Source organism: Coloeus monedula, assembly GCF_965178545.1.
Source record: "Coloeus monedula genome assembly, chromosome: 23".
Taxonomy (NCBI): Eukaryota; Metazoa; Chordata; class Aves; order Passeriformes; family Corvidae; genus Coloeus; species Coloeus monedula.
In genome coordinates, this window is record NC_138803.1 from 4,413,692 (window position 1) to 4,426,480 (window position 12,789).

Below are 12,789 nucleotides of genomic sequence, written 5' to 3' on the forward strand. Positions count from 1 at the left end.
AAAAAATTCCCTCTAGCAGGGAGAAGGTGGAAATCCAGCTCCCTGCTCATTCCACATCCAGTCTGAGGGGCTGGGGGCTCCAGCCCACCTCAGCCCACATGGAAAAAACCCCAACTGACCAGCTGGAAATTCCTGTATCCCTTCATATGATCCAGGATTTTCATGGCAGCATCACCAAAAAAACCATACAAATGTGGGGTTTTTTAAAATTAAAGATAAAAGTAGGGTGGTGCTTTGGGTTTGGTTTTTTTTCAGTCCAGCACAAGGAAATGTTCTGTGCCACAGTGTCGGGGCTGGCAGGTCCCAGGGATGGCCACGAGGGTCCTGCCTGTCCCCTGCCACGTCCTTGGCGGCAGCCAGGCGAGTCCCCATCCTGGCAGCCGATCCAGGCCGCCTTTATTGCCGATGTAAATCAGGGAAGCTCCGCCGGCTTCCAGGAGCTCTGCAGATTTATGCCAACAGCTGACCCGGCATCTCTATTTTCAAATCTAGGGCAGATTGAAATATGCTGCTTTTCAATAATATATTCAGGTTAACGGGGCCTTTCTATTTGAGCAATTAATCTTGCACGGAGCGAGCACCTCCGAGGACAACGTGCGGGGGTTGCTAAGGAGAGGAAAACAAACAGCGTTGTGTAACCGAGCTCTGCGTGTGCCACACTCTGCAGGGATGCGGCAGAGCCGGGGCTCCCAAATCCGGACTGTCCCGAGCCATGGGATGGACGTGGATCCGCTGCAGAGCGGCCTCAGCTCAGCCTGGGTTGCTGTGAAATGAGGCAAAGCAGAGATATCGAGGTGTAAATCTGTTGGAGCAGGGGAGAGGCAGGGCTGTGCTGGAGGAGCCTTTCCAGAGCATTCCCAGGGTTGTTCCCTGCTCCAGCACGTGCCCAGAGCAGGAGGGAGCCCGAGGGCACCACACTCGTCCCTGGGGGAGTCTGCATGGATTCGTGCCACAGGTAAATGGATCCTGCACTGCTGGTGCCACCAAGGAGTTCCCAAACCCGATCCTGCTCTTTCCCGAGCCGTGGGATGGACGTGGTTCCGCTGCAGAGCGGCCTCAGCTCAGCCTGGGTTACTGACAAATGATCCAACGCAGAGGTATCGAGGTGTAAATCCGTGGGAGCAAGGGGAGAGGCAGGGCTGTGCTGGAGGAGCCTTTCCAGAGCATTCCCAGGGTTGTTCCCTGCTCCAGCACGTGCCCGGAGCAGGAGGGAGCCCGGGGGCACCACACACATCCCCTGGGATGGATTCATCCCGTGTGCATGGATTCGTGCCACAGGTAAATCCAGCACTGCTGGTGCCACCAAAGGCTCTTCCCAAATCCGATCCTGCTCCTTCTGCCTCCCTCTCGCTGTCTCCTGCCAAATTTCAGCTTCATCGCCACCCAGTAAACACTGCAAGAGAGGCTCTTCCCGGCTCCAGGCCAGCCAGGTCCAACATCCTCATGCCCAGGAGGGAATGGGAGCCCACTGGCAGCCACCAGGGGCAAATCTCCTCCCATTTTTCCGTGCACCTCAGGTCTTCATGTGAATAAATCAGGAAGGAATTGTTCCCTGGGCGAGTGGGCAGGCCCTGGCACAGGGTGCCCAGAGCAGCTGTGGTTGCCCCTGGATCCCTGGCAGTGTCCAAGGCCAGGCTGGACGGGGCTTGGAGCAGCCTGGGATAGTGGAAGGTGTTCCTGCCCACGGCAGGGGTGGCACTGGGTGATCCTTAAGGTCCCTTCCCACCCAAACCATTCCGTGACTCCCTGATCCCTTTCTTTGCCCTAAAGTTCAGCAAAGACACAATTTGAAGGCCTGGAACTGCCCCTGTTAATTTTTCCTCTTCCCATTTTCTATTCCCCCATCACCAGCAGCATTCCCAGCATCCCAGATTCACCAGATCCTTGGGATTTGACCCTCAGCTCCTCATTCTTCCAGCACATTAAATTCCAAACCAGCCTGGGCACATTCCTACCAAGTCATCCTGTAACGTGGGACTGGGCTCGTGCCCAGGGGGAGGAAAATCTCCAGCTGAAAATTGTCCAATTTTGTGCTTTTTGCCAGAGCTGCCAGGGACTGGTGGAGGCAGCAGGGGCTGAGCTCTGCAGCACAGCAGGACCTGACTCCGACGGAAACCATTCGGGCTCTTCTGGGAGCTGCATCATTCCATGACACAAATTTCCAGTCGCAAATAGCAACAGGCTCCGGGAGGAGATGCAGGTGGCGGGGCTGTGATTAACGAGCACTGCATCTGTCACTGGAAGTGGGAATGCCACTGGACCAGCCCATGGCAGGGCAGGATTCAGGCCGGCTGAAAACCTGGCTTTTTACAGCATTTTTTTCCCCCTTTCTTTCTCTTCCCACAAAAAAAAATAATTTCCTTGGGAGCCCGGTAAAAGAGGAGATTTTCCTGGATCCTGTTGCAGCAGCAAAATCCCAGCGTGTGAGGAGCCAGCCCCACTCCTACCACCACGAAATCCAGGTAATGACCCAGAACTGCTGGGAATTAGCGTTTCATTCTCCCGGCCCTGGCAGAGAGCTCCCTGATGGAAATTGATTCCTGGCTTTTCCCTCTGCCATTTCACACGCCCGAACAGCTTCGTTTTACCCGCCAGGGAATTCCGGCCACAGGGCCGCACACAGATGGCCCCGGGAAGCACCTGGTTAATTAATGGGGTGTTAATGAGCGCCTAGGGCACGGCAGGGGCGGGACAGGCCAGGAGTGTGACAGGGACACCCCAGGAGTGTGGCAGGGACACCCTTTACATGCAGAAGGGACAGCCCTGAATGTGGAAGGGACAGCCCATGAGTGCGACAGTGACATCCCACAAACGTGGCAGGGACAGCCCATGAATGTGACAGGGACACCCCCTGAGTGTGACAGGGACCCCGAACAGCAGAGCAGCTCCTGTCCCGTGCCCACACCAGGGACACGCTCTGGGATGTGACCCGAGGTGTGGATCTGGGTCCATCCTGGCGGTGCCAGCCCCAAAGCCACCGTGCCCTTGCCGGGTTCCAGCACCCCAAACTCCCGGTGATTGTCCCCAGCGGGAGCTCCCCGGTTTAATCTGATCCAGCCCCACCCCACCGCCCAGTTTGGGGCTATTTGGGTAAAACCCCGCTGCCAACCGCGGCACACGGGGATTGCCGGCGGCGGGGACGGGCCAGTCCTGGATGTCTAAGCCCTTCCCTCAGCCAGGTGGAGCGAGGCACTGACCCAGGTAAGGCTCAGGCAGCTCCAGGGACGGCACTGCGAGGCAAAAGAAAGTTTTTCAACCCTCCTTCACCTCTGCAGCTGCAAAGGAATTGGGGGAAATCCGCTTTTCCCATATTCCGTTCCTGCGGTGTGTGTGGGAAGCAGAACTCGGCGGGGCTGGGTCACATTTAAAGCAGGACTGAGCTGGGATTTGTTTCCGTTTTCAGCCGTTTCCTGGTTCTGTGGCTAATTAAGAGTGCCTTAAATTGTCAGATGAAGGAATTAGTTGGTGCCTGGGGTGTTTGTTCCTCGGTGAGGTGGGAGTCGGCTCCCACCGCATTCCCAAACACGTTGTGGTGTGCTAACAACGAGAACAATTAGCTGAGGGTGCAGCCGGGTGTTAATTGCGAACTGAAATCCCACCCAGAGCCTGTTCAGGTCAGTCCCATCCTCTACTCCCTGTTTTCCTGAGCAGTGCTCCGGGCTCCGGGACATTTCCCTGGCTCAGGGACTGCTCCGTGCTCCTCTTGCATTCCTAAATCCCAAACCTTCCCAGGGGCATTTTGTGCTCGTGCTGACAGCACAGAACTGCGCTCCTGGCGGCCCCTGCGTGGCAGCCCTGACGAATGTTAATTGGGGTTTGATTCCGGGATGGATCCGGAGGGAAGGGGGTTTTGGGGAGGACGGAAGAGTGGCAGGTTCGGAGCTCTGCAGGGGAAGACAGGGGACAAGCACTGAATTCTGGATGTGTCCTGGTGTTACCCGGCGTTGGGTGGGAATGTTTTTATTGTTAAAGCAATTTTCCCTTAGTTTCATCCAAGAGGCAGCCTGTGAGCAAATCCAGAAACTCCCCCTGAGCCTCAGCTCACCCCTTGCACAGGTGGGAGTCCCCTCTGCTGTGGGTTCCTGGAGCACTTCAAGCCGCTGGAAGGATTTTTCTTTCATAGACCTCTTTCAAAAGAGAAATTAAAATAGAAATCCACCGTGAAAAATCATGGGCAAGTCTGAACGGAGTTTGGGTTTTCATCCTGAGGGCAGCAGAGGAGGGGGAGCAGCTCCAGGAGGCACCTCAGAGCCTGCCAGTCTCGGGAGCAGGGATGGGGACAGCCCCTGCAGCCCTGTGTGCTCACAGTCCTCCCACCTCGCAGGAATAGTGCAGGGAGCTGTGAAAGAGTGGGAAAATCAGGGGGGAAAACGTCCCAGACTGGAATAATCCCCATTTCAGAGAGGGGCAGAGGGGACTAAACACATTAAATCCTGTCCATCTGCCTTGGGGGCTGAAGTGGAACACGGGCTGAAGTGCAACACAGAATTAGAGGATGGAAGTAGGGAAAAAAATGTCCTTTAAAAGTGATGCTGGGATTTTGTTTTTAACTTAGAGCAGGAAAAAGGAGACGTTGAGCCCCTGAGGGAGGATGTGGGCTTACACCGTGGGCTTCACCGTCCTGCCCCACGTCGGAGGTTTCCTTGGCTGGTTCCTCAACCGGAAGGAAATCCCAGCGTGGTACGAGAAGCTGAAAAAGCCTTCCTGGTGCCCATCGCGCAGAGTGTTCCCTGTGGCCTGGACCGTGCTGTACACGGGCATGGGGTGAGTGCTGAGACCGCTGCCTCCCGCCCTGCTGCCCCTGGCACAGCCACAGCAGCCCTGCCAGGCTCTGCCCGGGGGTTTGGGGTATCCTGGACCAGCAGGGAATGTCAGGTGTGAGGCTGGTGCTGTGCTGGCGGGGGCACAGCCTGGGGGAGATGCCACAACCAGCCGTGGCACTGGGCAGGGGACAGGAGCCACTCAGGTGTGGGGCAGGGGAGGTTTGGGAGGAGCGAGGGACATGGAATCATAGAACGGAATCATGGAATAGCCCGAGCTGGAAGGGCATCATCCAGTCCAACCCCTGGCCCTGCACAGACACCCCAAAATCCCACCCTGGGCATCCCTGGCATCTCTGTCCAAACGCTCCTGGAGCTCTGGCAGCCTCGGGGCCGTGCCCATTCCCTGGGGAGCCTGGGCAGTGCCCAGCACCCTCTGGGGGAAGAACCTTTCCCTGATACCCAACCTAAACCTCCCCTGAGCTGTTCCCTGGGTCCTGTCCCTGCTCCCAGAGAGCAGCTCAGTGCCTGACGTGGATGCTGCTGTGCAAACACAGCTCTCCTGCAAACCCCCGGCGGGGAAAACGCTCCTCTGGCCCTCCCAAGGGTGGCTGCGGGCACTAACGAGTGTCCCTCCTCACAGCTACGCCTCCTACCTGGTGTGGAACGACCTGGGTGGCTGCAGCAGCAAGGCCATCGTCCCCCTGGGGCTCTACGGGGCTCAGCTGGCGCTGAACTGGGCATGGCCCCCCTTGTTCTTCGGTGCCCGCAACCTGAACATGGTAACTGGGGCTTTTCAGCCGGGTTTGGGGTGCTTTGGAGAGGTGCTGAGGAGAATTATGTGACCGTACAGGGAACTTTAGCCCAGCTCCAGCTGCCCGTGCCCCCGGACAATGGTATCAGCCCCCTCCAGCCTCGGCCCGCTCCGATAGCCAGGTGGGAGATGGGGCCGGGCAGTGCCAGGGCTGCACCCCCCAGTTAAGGGTCCGGGCTGGGAGATAAAGTCCTTTGGGGGGTCACACCCTGAGCGACAACAGCACTGTCGGCATCCCCGGCGGGGAGCAGCTGCCGGGGGCTTATCGGGCACAGCCAGGGCGGGGCTGGGGCACTGCCACACCCGGGCTGGGCCACCAGGCACTGCCTCAGGTGCCAGAGCCTGAAGTGACAGGGGCACAGATGGGGATTCGCGTTTCCACCTGGATGTTGCCACTCTGGGGGTGAAAGGTGGCATTGGAAAGTTGGTTCAGTGGCCACGGCCACCACCACGAGCGGGTTCTGTCGTCAGCAAAGGGGACGCGCGCCGTGAACAGGGTGCTAATCTGCGGGACTCGATAATGAGCAGAGAAGAGCACATTAATTAGTCTCAGCCCCCGCTGTGACACACTCAGATCCCTCTAATTGGAGCCCAGGGACGATGTCCTGGGGTTTGGGATCGCCCCAGCGCGAACACCCCCATCCCTGTCCCACCTCCCCACAACCTGGCCCGGGATATTTTGGCGGTGCCGGGCGGGGCTGTGCCGCTCTCCCGAGCCTGCAATCACCGAGTTCTCTCTGCCGCAGGCCCTGATCGATATCCTGCTCCTGGACGGGCTGGCCATAGGCACCGCGTGCTCCTGGTACCGCATCAACTCGGTGGCAGCGCTGCTGCTGCTGCCCTACCTGGGCTGGCTGGCCATGGCCACCTGCCTCACCATCCGCATCTGGAAGGACAACCCCGAGCAGAAGCCGGGCAAGGGCGACTAAACCGAGGCGTTTGGCATAACGAAACTGTCCTGAGGTGAACCAAGGTGTAAGAATTCGGGGGGTTCATTTTGGGGCTTGCCGCCTCCTCCTCCTCCTCCTCCTCCTCCTCTCAGCTCCACCGTGGCTCTGTGAGAGGTTTGCACCATTCCTTCCTTTAAGGGGTCTGGGCAGCCTGACGGGGTTTTCTCCAGCGGGTTTGGGGGCTACAGCTGCTCCCTGTCCTTAAAGCCACCAGGTCGAATTCCAGCAGCCAAATGATCTGGCATAATTCAGGCTGGGAACCCCGGGCACCTCTCACCACTGCCACCATCCCCCGAGAGCTGAGCTTGGTCACACACGTGGCAAATCCCATCTCCTCTGCTGGGACCAAACCAAAATGCCCTTCACCTCTGCACACCCATTTTTTAAGAACTTGATTTTATTTTTAATCTCTTTATTTTTTAAAAGAAATGACTTGATTTTTTAAAAAGAAATTGCTTGATTTTTTTTTTTAATGACTTGATTTTTTAAAGAAATTACTTGTTTGTTTTTTTTTTTTTTCAATTACTTGATTTTTTTAAAGAAATTACTTGGGGTTTTTTTAATTACTTGATTTTTTAAAGAAATTACTCCATTTTTTAAAATAAATTTCTCGATTTTTCACTCGTTGTGCCGTTGCTTCGTGTTCCTGTATCCCCTGGTTTGTGCTTCAGCTCTTTATCTGCCAGCAGGGATGGGGCTGGTTCTGCTGGTGGATGGAGATTGGGTTTTGCCTCCTGTTTGGGGAGCATCCCACTCCTTCCCCTCCCTGCTCCAGGATAAAGCAGCAGTGAGCAGCATGCAAATGCTTCTCCCAAGAGGAAATTCCTCTCTTCCACCTCAGCGTGCCATTCCTCATCAGAACTGAAAAACTCACACCAGTGCCTTTGAAGAAAACATTTCATTTTGTTCTTTTTCTCAAGTGCAGAGACACGAGAATCTGTAAAATTTGTGAGGCTGCTCCCACTGCCTGGAAGGCTGTAATTAATTATTTAATTGGCAAAAAGCCCCAATAAAGTCTGTCAGGTGCAGTGCAAGTGCCTCATCCCAGAGCATTTCCATTCCGTCATTAATCAGGAAAGGTTAAAATCCAAGGAATTCCAAAGGAATGGGATGGAATCAGACACAAGGGGTGCATGGACTCATCCTTGTCCATCCCTTACCCCGGCCTTTTGTAGAAATCTGAGCTCTGGGGTGTCCAGACAGAATTTATGTTATTTTGAATTGCTAAAAGCACGAAATGTGAAGAGAAGGGGCATGTGGATCATCTTCCTGGCACTGGCTGTAATTGGAGCTGTAATTGGGGGTGGGGGGTACCCCAAAGGGGGTGGGAGGGCTTTGCTGGGGCTGTAACATAAATTGTATTCGCTTTGAATAAAAAGAAGCCATTGGGGTTTTTTGGGAGAATAAAGACATAAATCCCAATTATTCTCACTGTATTGGTTCCAAAAGCTCACAGGATCAAGGGAAGGGGATTGGGAAGGCTCCACAGGTGGATTCATTCCTGGGGCAGGTTGGGAGTGCATGGCCCAGGTGGGTTTGGAACCCAAAAGTGCCCAAGGCCCCTCCTTGGGGACAGCAGGGCCACATTCCCTTGGGGCCATCTCCCTGAGGGGCTCCTCTGTCCTGTCACTCCAGCCCCGAGGTGAGCAGGACAATTCCTGGCTCTGAGCTCCTCCCTGCCTCACATCCAGCTGGATTTTGGGAGATGCTGGATCCAGCTCAGGCAGAGCTGGGGCCTCAGCACCACCGAGAATTGAACCCCAGGAGCTGAGAGCAGCTGGAATTTGTAGTTCCTCATAAAATGGGGTGATTCTGATCCATTCTTTTTCCCCCCTGGCTCGGGCTACCTTTCCCCAGGGCTGCTGCCAGCCCAGGGCTGTGCTCTCCCAAGGAAAAGCTGCAGGAAAAGGCCGTGGAGCAGCTGAGGCTGGGAGCAGGAGCAGCCCCACAAAGCTCTGCCAGCAGCACTGGAGACATCAAAAGCTGCTTTACAAAAAAAAAAAAGAAATAAAAAAGAAATCCTTTAACACTTCAGGGCTTTCTTTTCTGTGTTACCACTGCGCTTATTTACAGCTCCTGTGTCTCCCATGCCCAAGGACAGGTAAATGGGAATTATTTCTCCCTCCAATGAAGGCGGGGTCTGGCTGCACATTGGATTTGGGGGAGTCAAGGCTGATTTAGGCTCAGCCCATCCTGTCCTCAGGGAACAGGGATGAGCAGGGCCATCCAGAGAGGCCAGGAGGGATTAAATGAACCTTTATCTCCTTTTGGAAAGGGGAGAGAATTATTTAAATCACATTTAAATTGGTGGCTCTCGATCTGGCTCATACCTGCAACTCTTTAATAACATTTCCAATTAAATAGATGAATGCATATTTGATCAGCTTTCATAAATTGGGTCTATTTCCTCTTCCCACTTTTTTTTTCTGCAGGCAAAGGAAAATCTGAAATCAAGATTAATAGATTTTTTTCCCATGTTTGCCCTCCCCATTTTCCCAGCTGCTGGGACTGGCTGCCTTGTTCTTGTTTTCCTTCCAGTTTCTCCTCCTCTTCCCAGCCCACCTGTAAGAGCAGCAGGAGCTTTTCTTTGCCTCCTACCTCTTCTTACAGGCAGCAAAAATAGCAAATGATCCTCCCTGTGCTATCCAGAGCAGCTTGAAATCAATCGGGAAAATTAAATTCAGTGAGAAACCCTCCTGTATTAATATTTAAAGCATCATTTGGTGCATTTGCTGTTTAAACAGATACACTGAGCCCCCTTGCATGAAAATAATTTTAATGACATTTCAAAGTCATCTGGAGGGTTTCTTGCCCAGACTGAGCAGCACAGCCCCAAACCAGCCTTGGTTTCACAGAATCCTGGATTGGTTTGGGATGGAAGGCGACTTCAGGATCGTCCCATCCCACCCCCTGTCGTGGCAGGGACACCTCCCACTGTCCCAGGTTGCTCCAAGCCCCGTCCAAGCTCGTGTTTGTCCAGCCCCAACTGCAGACCAGCCCTTGGACAGGGCACAATGTCCCAGCCCAGGGATGTGCCATGGTCCCCGTGACTCCTGAGGGGCTCCCGGTGGCTCCCAAGGGCTGGTGGCACTCGGAGCCGCCTCTCTGGTGGCACCCCTCACTCCAGACTCCAGCCCCTCTCTCCAGGAGGAGGAATTTCCCATTAAACTGAGGGTGCCCCTCGGGCCCAGTGGTCGCTCCCTGGATGCTGCAGCCTCAGGATTTGTGCACAGCCAACCAACTCCTCCTGCCTTTCCTTTCCTTTCCTTTCCTTTCCTTTCCTTTCCTTTCCTTTCCTTTCCTTTCCTTTCCTTTCCTTTCCTTTCCTTTCCTTTCCTTTCCTTTCCTTTCCTTTCCTTTCCTTTCCTTTCCTTTCCTTTCCTTTCCTTTCTCCTTTCCTTTCCTTTCTCCTTTCCTTTCCTTTCTCCTTTCCTTTCTCCTTTCCTTTCTCCTTTCCTTTCCTTTCTCCTTTCCTTTCCTTTCTCCTTTCCTTTCCTTTCTCCTTTCCTTTCTCCTTTCCTTTCCTTTCTCCTTTCCTTTCCCCTTTCCTTTCCTTTCCCCTTTCCTTTCCTTTCTCCTTTCCTTTCTCCTTTCCTTTCTCCTTTCCTTTCTCCTTTCCTTTCTCCTTTCCTTTCTCCTTTCCTTTCTCCTTTCCTTTCCTTTCCTTTCCTTTCCTTTCCTTTCCTTTCCTTTCCTTTCCTTTCCTTTCCTTTCCTTTCCTTTCCTTTCCTTTCCTTTCCTTTCCTTTCCTTTCCTTTCCTTTCCTTTCTCCTTTCCTTTCTCCTTTCCTTTCCCCTTTCCTTTCCTTCCTTCCTCCTTTCCTTTCTCCTTTCCTTTCCTTCCCCTCCCCTTCCCTCACCCCATGATTCCCCAGCTGTCCCAGCACTCTGGCTGCAGCAGGACGGAGCTTTCCCTGAGTTGCCGCAGCCTGGAGCTGTGCTAGAGCACCCAGTGAGGTGCCAGCCAGGGTTTGGCACCTCCGTGCAGGTGACACAGCCACCCTGCCAGGCCCTGCCCCGGCTCTGGGTGCTGCAGGACCGAAATTCCTGTGCTCGGAGCAGCTCCAGCAGGGCTGGAGCTCTCTTTCCCCCAGAGCTGCTCCCAGGAAACGGCAGCAGGAGCTCGCATGCTGCTGGGAGCTGTCATTAACTCCCAGTTGGGCTTGGAATTAATTGGGGAGGCAGCAGCGCCTGCCAAGGCTCCTCATGTGCAGGGGTGTGAGGATTGAGCCAGGGAGGGTTTTGCTGGGAAGATAAGGCAGGTACAGAGGTGAGAGCATCCCTCAGCTGGGGCTCAGCCCAGCTGGAGCAGCTTACACCGGGATTTGGGCACTGCCCAGCTCAGCCTCGTGGGACAGGAGCGTTTCCAGCCCTTCCTTGAAACCTTTGTGGTGCTGAGGCAGGAGGAGAGGGACAGGTGAGAACCCTGAAGGGAGGGAGGAAGGAAGGGAAGCTGTCAGTGTTTATTTATTTATTTGTCCCGTGGTTACAGCTGGAAAAAGCAGGAGGGGGCTGGCTGCCAGACGATGTCTCTAGGGAGATGTTTTGTTAGTGCCACCAGCTGTCCCCTCGGCATGGAGAGCACGGCTGAGCCATGACTCACCCGGCCAGGCTCTTATTTCACTCTCACATCTATCCCGAAATGTTCCTCCAGCCCCAGAATGCCATAAAAGCGGCCTTTTCCTGGCACGGCCTGTGGCAGGCAGGTGTGGGAGATGGGGAAAGGGAACAGCCAGGTTAAATCCGGGAATTCCTGCTGCAAGGAGAGGGACAGCACACGACCTGCAGGGGACACAGGCCCAGGGATAAGCAGAGATCCCTGTTTAGGAGATAAAAGCCATCAGAGTACTCAGAGGTGCCTCTAAAGTCACTGGAGAAGCTGCTCTGGACTTGGATGGATGAAGGATCCTCAGTATCCATAAATCCAGCAAAGCCTGGAAGCTTCTCCCAGCACAGGCTGTCCCTTAGCCCTGTCCTGGGTGTCCCCTGTGGCTGAGCTGTGACCCCCCCGGGCAGGGCTCTGTCTGTGAGGGGCTGAGGGAGCTGGGAAAGGGGCTCCACCTGGAGAAAAGGGGGATCAGGAGGGACCTTGTGGCTCTGCACAGCTCCCTGACAAGGAGGGGGCAGCCGGGGGGATTTGGGATCTTCTCCCAGGGAACAGGGACAGGAGGAGAGGGAACGGCCTCAGGCTGGGCCAGGGAAGGCTCAGGGTGGACAGCAGCAGGAATTTCCTCATGGAAAGGCTTGGAAAGGGCTGCCCAGGGAGGTTTGGAGTGCCCATCCCTGGAGGTGCCACCTGGATGTGGCACTCAGTGCTCAGGGTGGGGATCGAGCACAGGAGGGACTCGATGATCTCGGAGGGATTTTCCAGCCTCGGTGATCCTGGGATTTTATGAACAAATTCAGAGCCAGCTGGAGAAAATATTAAATCAATGGGGACAGGGACAGGTGCAGGGGAACCTCAGTACAAACTCTGGCTGGCAGGTGCATGATTTGGGGTCCCCTGAGCGCTGCTGGGAGGCCCCTCTGTGAGCCCCTGGGGACACGTTTGGGGTCACAAACAGCCACCAGAGCCCTCACCCACCCCCAGCTCCAACACAGCAGCTCCGTGGTGCCCTTTTATATTTTTGGCTGCAGTGGGGGGAGGATCGTGGTTGTTCCAAGCGCTGCCCTAGAAGGAGCTGGGAAGCAGCTGGGAAGGGCTGGAGAGAGGGGGAGCCTCGGTGCCACATTCCCCAGATTAGATTAGAGCTCAGCCCCTGGAGGGGCCAGACTAAAGCTGCAGCAAAGCTGGGACCCCAGCCATGAAGAGCTTCCAAAAATAAAACAGAGTGGGTCAGAGGGACTGGAGAGGGGCTGAGATGCTGCTTGAAAATATCAGGATTAGGAGGAAATGAGCTGTCAGTCATTGGGAGAGGATTCCCACCCCAAAAGCAGCCCCTGAAATGTCAGAGGTGACAGCAATCGGCCAGGAGAGGTGGAACTTGAGCGTTGTCACCATGCAGGAGGCAAAACACCACCCCTGCCCTGCAGGAAAGTATTTTAAGCTTAAAAAGAAATAAAACCCTGCACCGTGGAAGATATATGTTCCATGGATAGGATGTCTTGGAATTAGTCAAATCCTTGGTGGGGCTGTCACCACAGAGCTCCAGGTGCCAGCTCTGTCACCTAAACAACACCAACTAAACAACAACTCCTCAAAGGGGTGCTCTGTCCCCAAAAACTGCATCCATGGTGGCACCGAGGAAAAGCTCCGAAGGATATCC

The 12,789-nt window shown here is 54.9% G+C and overlaps 1 protein-coding gene across 2 annotated transcripts; it reads left to right on the forward strand.

Annotated features, from left to right (window-relative positions):
- The first annotated feature begins 2,279 nt into the window (after positions 1-2,279).
- TSPO2 (translocator protein 2) lies at positions 2,280-7,733 on the forward strand. 2 transcript variants are annotated; one of them, XM_082296319.1, is made up of 4 exons: positions 2,280-2,462; positions 4,556-4,764; positions 5,404-5,542; positions 6,321-7,733. In XM_082296319.1, exons 2-4 carry the CDS (start codon positions 4,592-4,594, stop codon positions 6,501-6,503), a joined length of 495 nt encoding a protein of 164 aa, XP_082152445.1. In that variant the 5' UTR covers positions 2,280-2,462; positions 4,556-4,591; the 3' UTR covers positions 6,504-7,733. The 2 variants fall into 2 exon arrangements, with proteins under 2 accessions (XP_082152445.1, XP_082152446.1); XM_082296320.1 differs by lacking the exon at positions 2,280-2,462 and adding an exon at positions 3,488-3,614.
- Positions 7,734-12,789: the final 5,056 nt, after the last annotated feature.